The sequence below is a fragment of the Sinocyclocheilus anshuiensis genome, unplaced genomic scaffold (genome assembly GCF_001515605.1).
Source record: "Sinocyclocheilus anshuiensis isolate Anshui unplaced genomic scaffold, SAMN03320099.WGS_v1.1 scaffold631, whole genome shotgun sequence".
Taxonomy (NCBI): Eukaryota; Metazoa; Chordata; class Actinopteri; order Cypriniformes; family Cyprinidae; genus Sinocyclocheilus; species Sinocyclocheilus anshuiensis.
In genome coordinates, this window is record NW_015548268.1 from 738,773 (window position 1) to 746,876 (window position 8,104).

The following is an 8,104-nucleotide window of genomic DNA, read 5'->3' on the forward strand; positions in this document are numbered from 1 at the left end:
GTTAGTCAGTTAGTGCACACCTCTTCTCTGTGTGTGTGTGTGTGTGTGTGTGTGTGTGTTTTATGTGTTTGTGTTTGAGGTGTTCTTGCTAACTTCTGTCATGTGTGTGTGTTTTATGTGTTTGAGGTGTTCTTGCTAACTTCTGTCATGTGTGTGTGTTTTATGTGTTTGAGGTGTTCTTGCTAACTTCTGTTGTGTGTTTTATGTGTTTGTGTTTGAGGTGTTCTTGCTAACTTCTGTCATGTGTGTGTGTGCGTGTTATATGTGTTTGTGATTTGAGGTGTTCCTACTAACTAATGTTGTGTGTGTTGCTTTTTTTTTTTATATCACAGACAATCATCTGACATTGAATCGAGTGAAGTCTGGGAGCCAGTCAGCAAAAAGCCATATATTGAGGGACATGATGACAGCACCTCTGAAAAAAATCGTAAAAACCACTACATAATGTGTTTATGCTTCAGTTACTATGTGTCAGCAATTATTGACAGTGAATCTGGATAAGAAATTGAATAGGTCTAAGTGTAAGCTTTCATTAGAGCCCAAAATTATGACTGTACATTAAAGCATTCAAGAATTGCAGCATTTTATGTGTCGTTGGTTACAAAGGGTCATTTGGAGTCTCCAAGTGGCCTTTTTTTGGGAAGCGCCTAGACATAAATTTAGATAAACATGTGTAAAACACTAATTTTCTAAGGTATTGTTATCAAATTTGAAACATTTTGCTTGGTAAGACTTTATTCTGTGATCCAAATGTATTTTCCAGCTAATAGCTCCCAGCTACAGTCATCTGCAGGCATCTGTTTACAAAAAAAAAAATGTAGGCGGATTTTTTATTTTATTTTTCAGTGTGTTCAAAGTTCTATTACTCAATACCAATAAGACTTACAGTGATTCTGACTGTTGAGGAACACACCTCAGAGTGTCACCTTTCAAAAGAGACCAAAACCATGTATGTACTCCAAATGGTTCAAGAACAGCATGCAATTTACTTTGGGTATGCCTTTTTTAGGCGTTTTAGGCAAATTTGACAGGAATGCTAGACATTTTAATTTTCTTTAAATATTTAATTCTCTGCCTCATCAAGCTCAATATCCATTTCATAATTTCTCTGGTTTTCATTTTCACAACCTTTTTTCCCCTTTCCTCTTTCTCCTTGTTCGTACTCATTTCGGGCATTTCATTAGCCTCTCTCTCTTTTACTGCATCAGTTGCTTGGTTAACATTTTGACTCGGAGAAGCATTTTCATTTACCGTTCTTTTTCATCTACCTTCATTTTCCTTTTTCAGGACAAGAGCGCACTAAATGCCCTTCTTTTCCACAACCAAAGCACTTCATATTTTCAGTCGTTGCAAAAATCATGTATTCAAAACCATCTACTTTAAATTTGAAAGCAACATTCATTTTTTTTAATGTCCATTCTCAAAATCATGTGAACTTGTCTATGGAAAGAAACCACATGCTTTAACAATGGAGACTAACAACACAGGGGAATTTTCTTTATTGCAGATGCAAACTGTCCATATGTAGACAGTTCATGTTGCAACGCTTCATCGGTAATAAACGGGGGTACATTAGAGAGCAAGACTTTTCTTGCCGGGTTAACAAGTGGAAAAATCTTAACGAAACTGTCATTAAGAACTATACCGCTTTCTACAGTGTCATTGACTTTTTCAACTTTATCCAAGAACAATACAACAGCACCATTCATTCTAGACGCTGATCGGATGCTATTGTGACCAACCACCTCTCCTACCGCTAGAACAACTTCCACAACTGGGCACTCAACCCCGACCGACACTTTAAAGTCCGCGTGAACCGGAAGTTGCTGCCGACTTTATTTCAGTGTAGTGATGTATTTCCAGCTGAAACGGAATATTGAATAGAGGGCATGGTTTTATTTTTGCGCTCCTCCTCTCTGTCTCTCACTCATAGCAACCTAACGGTTTCTGCCCAAGCCGTCAAACTGACGTCATCAGAGAAGGAATGCCATTCCAGAGCGGAAGTAAATGTTCAGGTTTTGATTAAAGATTACCAAGACAAACAATTATTTTCAGCGGATTATTTTGCGCGGATTAATTGTTCACATCAAGACTAGCAATGTGCGCTAGTAAAGTAAATAAAGTCAATTTTGATTTCATGCGGACTTTAAGTCCATGCCGCCGGCTAAATTGCTCAAAACTCAAAACTCGCCTTCTCCACCATCGTCATGGCCGCCAAGCTGTTTTATTGACGGTATAAATAATATTTAAATGTTTAAGTCCATTCATTATTTGTAGCGTGCCTGCCACCCAATCATCTTTTAACTATTAGGCAGTCGTGGCCTAATGGTTAGAGAGTCGGACTTATAACCCGAAGGTTGCGGGTTCGCGTCTGAGGTCCGGCAGGAATTGTAGGTGGGGGGAGTGAATAACCAGCGCTATCTTCCACCCTCAATACCATGACTGAGGTGAGACCCTTGAGCAAGAACCGAACCCCCAACTGCTCACTGGGCACCACAACAATATGGCTGCCCACTGCTCCGGGTGTGTGTGTTCACTACTGTGTGTGCGCACTTGGATGGATTAAATACAGAGCAAAAATTCAGAGTATGGGTCACCATACTTGGTCACACTCACTCACTTTTTCTCTTTTCTAGCACAAAATAAACATGAATGAATATCAGAAGACATGTTGAAAAAAAAATCAGAACAACTTAATAAAACAAATGTATCATGTAGGCTAATCGATCAATCAGTGTTTCAAAAAGCATCAATAAAACAGCTTGTGAATAGTCATGACAGTCGTACATAACATTTACCCCAGAAACGCCAACAACTTTACGAACATTGTTTTATTATTTTCATAAATCAGTCACTGCACTTGGATGGATTAAATACAGAGCAAAAATTCAGAGTATGGGTCACCATACTTGGTCACACTCACTCACTTTTCCTCTTTTCTAGCACAAAATAAACATGAATGAATATCAGAAGACATGTTGAAAAAAAAATCAGAACAACTTAATAAAACAAATGTATCATGTAGGCTAATCGATCAATCAGTGTTTCAAAAAGCATCAATAAAACAGCTTGTGAATAGTCATGACAGTCGTACATAACATTTACCCCAGAAACGCCAACAACTTTACGAACATTGTTTTATTATTTTCATAAATCAGTCACTTTTTTTCACATTAAATAACTTTATTCATGCAGCACAACTTTAATCTTGTAATTTTGACTTTATTCTGAAAATATTATGGCACTAAAATGCTGTCATATTTACTATATTACTTAATGTAAACACACTCTTGAGGCAGCGGCCAAAAAAATTAAAAATAAACAGAAAGAAAGAAGAAAAAATACTCACATTTTAGTTGTAATTAATTCAGTTTAATTCTCTGGGCCTTTTTCCGGCAAATTCATCCACAATGTCCTTGGTGTTTAATTTAAGGCTTTGTGTATTCTCAATGGAAAGAACGGCTACTTTCAAACGTCTTTCAATAAAAGAGAATTAAAATGAAAGAAAGATAATTAAAACTGTGCAGGTTTCGCTGAGGCTAGATGTGATACAGTTGTGATCCAGTCTTTTCAACTAGCTAGCTAGCTATTTTTAATTATTATATTATTTGGCCGTGGCAATGCAGCGTTTGCATGTAGTTTTAAAAAATGACGCAGTTCTACGGCAGCAATTTAACAAATGCACACAAGAAATTACAGAGACCTGCACATGACATGCAGACAAAAATATATATTTATTGTAGCCATGAATTAATAATATGTTCCCTCGTTTTAATTAAATGGTCCCCCTTGGCGGTCCTCCAATCAGCCCGGGCCCATATGCACGTGCATACCCAGATGCTACAGGGGCAGGGGTGCCCCTAGTCTATATTCTTTCATTAAGGAGGATAAATTGTTTTTGTAACAAAAATGTAAAAGGACTAATAATAAAAAACTGTTTAATAATTGCAGATCTACTGTTAAATTACTGCACTACCCATAAGCCCAGACTCCAAAGAGAGTCGCTGTTGCCATGGATATAGGAACCAGTGTGTGGCTGGTGAATTATTTGAATTTTTTCTTGCATTTAATATGAAATTTAAATAAGTTTCATAGGAAATCAAGTTTTATAAAGTTGAGAGCAGAGAGGGAGAGCTGCATTAGCTGTTTCCATCCAGCTATTTTTATGCAAATTTTAGGTTACTGCTGGATGGAAATGCCAAGATATGCATAAATTCTAAAAATGTGCATTAAAAAAATGCATGCACTCAATTGAATTGGATATATATATTTTTTATCTGATAAGAAGATATTACTTATTACTTATTATTTATTGAATAAATTCCTTGATGTGCATCAAAAAAGTAATGTGATTTTGTCTCAACAGAGACAGGTGTATATATATTTTAATTGAGACTTTGCCCAAGTTCTCAGAAAGTGATGATCTCATTCTCTTGAACACGTTGACTGATATGTTGCTTTATTCGCAAATGTTTTGTGCGATGTTTTAATTTTGTGCACAGGTTAAATTCGCAACTTTGGATGGAAATATAGCTATTGTCATGGTAACATTCCGGGGAACATAATGAAACAATTATGGTCTTTCATTGCTCCCTTCTCCTAGTACGTTCCAAATGCCTACATTATCACACACAAGTCCCTCCAAAATCCCCACTTCAAGGGCTCTCCTTGAGTAGGGATTTACCCACAGTAAACACACAAAGAATAATAAGTGTAACAAGAAACAGGTGAGAACAATTAGACAGGGGAAACAGGAAACTGGAACACAAGAAAGAACTACTAACAAAAAGTTCACAAAACAAAAGCACAAGGACATTTTTTTTGTGCGATGTTCTAATTTTGTGCACAGGTTAAATTCGCAACTTTGGATGGAAATATAGCTATTGTCATGGTGACATTCCGGGGAACATAATGAAACAATTATGGTCTTTCATTGCTCCCTTCTCCTAGTACGTTCCAAATGCCTACATTATCACACACAAGTCCCTCCAAAATCCCCACTTCAAGGGCTCTCCTTGAGTAGGGATTTACCCACAGTAAACACACAAAGAATAATAAGTGTAACAAGAAACAGGTGAGAACAATTAGACAGGGGAAACAGGAAACTGGAACACAAGAAAGAACTACTAACAAAAAGTTCACAAAACAAAAGCACAAGGACATTTTGAAGGAATAGTATCATGTGCTGATATTGAGATCAACAGCACACTTGTGTAATATTGCTAATCCTTGGCTAATTGGCTCACTCTATACTACAGTTACCTTAAGAGATGTTTCTTTATCTCAAGGTTAAATATCTTTGAATTTGTTTTGGAGTTGTTGTGAATTCAAATTAAATAAAAATGGTAATACTTACAATTACTCCAAAACTTTGTTACAGAAGTCAATGGCACCATTTTACAAGGACACACAATATCATTCATATTTCTTATTTTTGTGTTTTGTTTGTGACAGCTGAATTCAGACAGTTCCACTTATCTGAGTAAGTTTAATCTAGTCTGTATTCACAAAGTATTGCTTTTATTAAATGTGAATGATGGTCTATTATTGATATGATGTTGTTGTGAATTAAAAATGAAATGTTTTTCTCTTTCCTTATCTTCAAACTTGCAGTGTTATGGATTTGCAGTATATTGAGAAAGTTGTTGGGTCTCTACATGAGGGAATAGTCTCTATCTGTAACATCTCCAAGTCTCTCTTGGATGCAGAACTTGATCCCACCACTGGCATGTGCTGTAATAATGAACAAATCAGGAAGCATATTGAGCATGCTGAGCAGTGCCTGAAAAAATCAGAAACAATGATTAAGGAAAAACTAAAATATTTAGACGAATGCATGGAGCGACTTATTAAAGAAAAAGGAAATGCTGAGCAGCAGAACAAAGAAAAATGCAAAGCAATGGGTGAATTCGACATTGAGAAGAAATCTGCTGAAGAATCATTAAATAATTCTAAAGCAGCTTTGGAACAGGCTAAAAAAATGGTAGTATTAACACAAGATGAACTTCAAAGACAGAGAGCTAGACAGAACACTGGTACAGGTGTAACAATTGGAGGGGCGGTAGTGGCTGCAATACCAATTATCGGATGGATTCCTGGTGAGAAATCCTCTCGTATCTACTACTACTTTTTATTATCATCTTAACAAGTACAACTAACCTATATTTGTGGCTGATAAGATTTCTTGCCTTCCACTAGGTATAATAATGATGTCTGTGGGAGCCAGCGAAATTGTTAAGGCTTCAAACGCTATCAGGGATGCTGAAAATGAGCTAAAAAAACAGGAGTCCCAGTTGAATGAGAACAGCATGAAGGTGTCTGATTACCAATCCAAGATCGCTAACATACAGAATGAGACTGAAGAGACAGTTAAGTTGCTAAATAAACTGGAGAAGGAAATTGAAGATTTGAAGCAGCATCTACAGTTCACAGCTGAACTTCAGGAAACGGTCAGGCGAGCTGTGAACCTTCTGACTCTTCTTAGTGGAAGAGCCACTGTATTGGAGAAACAAACCCAGAGCTTCATCCTCTGGGAGCCTGTGATAAAGGCCATGAAAGATGTGATGAAGGCAGCAGAAAATGTTGCAGAGAATCGTCTCCTTTATAGTCAGAGTTTACCAGGCCTCATAAATACTTTGAGGGAGAATGTTGGAGAAATACTGGCTTTATGCAGCTCTCCCAATAATTCTGAACATGAACGCTATTGCTAATCATCATCTAATTAATATCTAAACCACCTTGCATATGCAAGAGGGGCAAGAAACAAATAATGACAATGAGACATTAAAAATACAAAACATGAGATATTTCATATAAAAGCATGACATAACAACAGACAACCACAAAAGTGTTATAGTTAATCAACTGTGCATGTCTAAGTCTTTTATATATATATATATATATATATATATATATATATGCAACAAGTAATTAGAACTTTTAATAATTAACAAATTATGATTCTGATTTATGCATTTTGAAAAGTTGAGTTAATATGACAGTAAGGGTATGAAGTAGATTTCTTTGATAGCATATGCCATTGTTCATATTTACAGTAGTATTGTTACTAGTAAAACATTATTGATAACACCAATATTATTATATAATATATAACAATAATAATTCATTACCTCTACTACTAATAATAAATAGCATCACCACCACCATGACATAACAAGAATAATGAATAAGTTGATGATTATTTCAAGTAAATATTTATTTTCAAAACATGCATTACAAGTAAATCACTTCGAATAGTATTAAAAGTGACCAGCAGATGGAGACAGATATTACTGTTTTTACACAGAATAATTCATGTGTAAAACTTCAAAAATGATGCTTCAACAGGCAGTTACAAGTTTGTCAATAAACTATAAATCCCTATAATTAGACTTTAGAGTTTAGAACAATAAAGTGTTTATTTGAATGCTGTTTATTTAAAACAGCACATACTGTACAAGGTAAAATAAATCTATTAGTAGTAAGAATAGCAATGCCGATCAAAATGTCAATTAACAACAGACTTGAAAAAGACTGCAATGCCTCTTTTGGTTTGAATCATCGTTTAGAAAATTTGAAAAACACTGATAAATGACCTAGATAACATTCAGTATGTTTGCAAAGCAATGTATGCATATAGTAATGCAGTGGGTTTGCTTATTCTAACAGTTTTATATACCCTATACTTGTATACCTATAATATATTAGCTAAAGTAAGCAGAAACATTTTGAAAAAAACTATGATCCAGCCTTTTTTCTAAAATTCATCAGTGTAAAAAAATCTCCAAGGGCATGTTTTCTGTCAAGCAAAAACAAGAACAGCACCGTATTGTATTTTTTGCATGTTCAGTGTGCAGTAAAGTGCACAGCAGTTTCTCATAGCGCTCATGTTTGTCAAATCACATTTATTTACAGGTATATAGTGCTTTATACAATACAGATCATTTCAAAGCAACTTCCCAGTAATAAACTGTTAATGTTGCAAAATTCATGGATTATGAACAACTTCATTTTCTGCTTCAATAGTGTCATTATTCAGCACATTTTAGTTCAATGTTGATTCAGTTCCGCTATAAAGCATGTGCACAGATACTGTATATGCAGT

General features: G+C 35.5%; 1 protein-coding gene and 1 long non-coding RNA gene across 2 annotated transcripts in view; one reads left to right on the forward strand and one right to left on the reverse strand.

Moving 5' to 3' along the window:
• LOC107655704 (uncharacterized) overlaps nt 1–790 on the reverse strand; it is a 2,458-nt gene extending 1,668 nt beyond the window's left edge. Inside the window, exon 1 of the long non-coding RNA XR_001630473.1 lies at nt 414–790. This is a non-coding gene — a long non-coding RNA (uncharacterized LOC107655704). The remainder of the gene's footprint in view (nt 1–413) is intronic.
• The window catches only part of LOC107655690 (uncharacterized), a 23,338-nt gene extending 16,510 nt beyond the window's left edge, over nt 1–6,828 (forward strand). Inside the window, exons 2-4 of the mRNA XM_016443265.1 lie at nt 5,455–5,482; nt 5,614–6,098; nt 6,199–6,828. Coding sequence (XP_016298751.1) covers nt 5,618–6,098; nt 6,199–6,710 — 993 coding nt within the window. The 5' untranslated portion in view covers nt 5,455–5,482; nt 5,614–5,617 and the 3' untranslated portion in view covers nt 6,711–6,828. The remainder of the gene's footprint in view (nt 1–5,454; nt 5,483–5,613; nt 6,099–6,198) is intronic.
• Nucleotides 6,829–8,104: the final 1,276 nt, after the last annotated feature.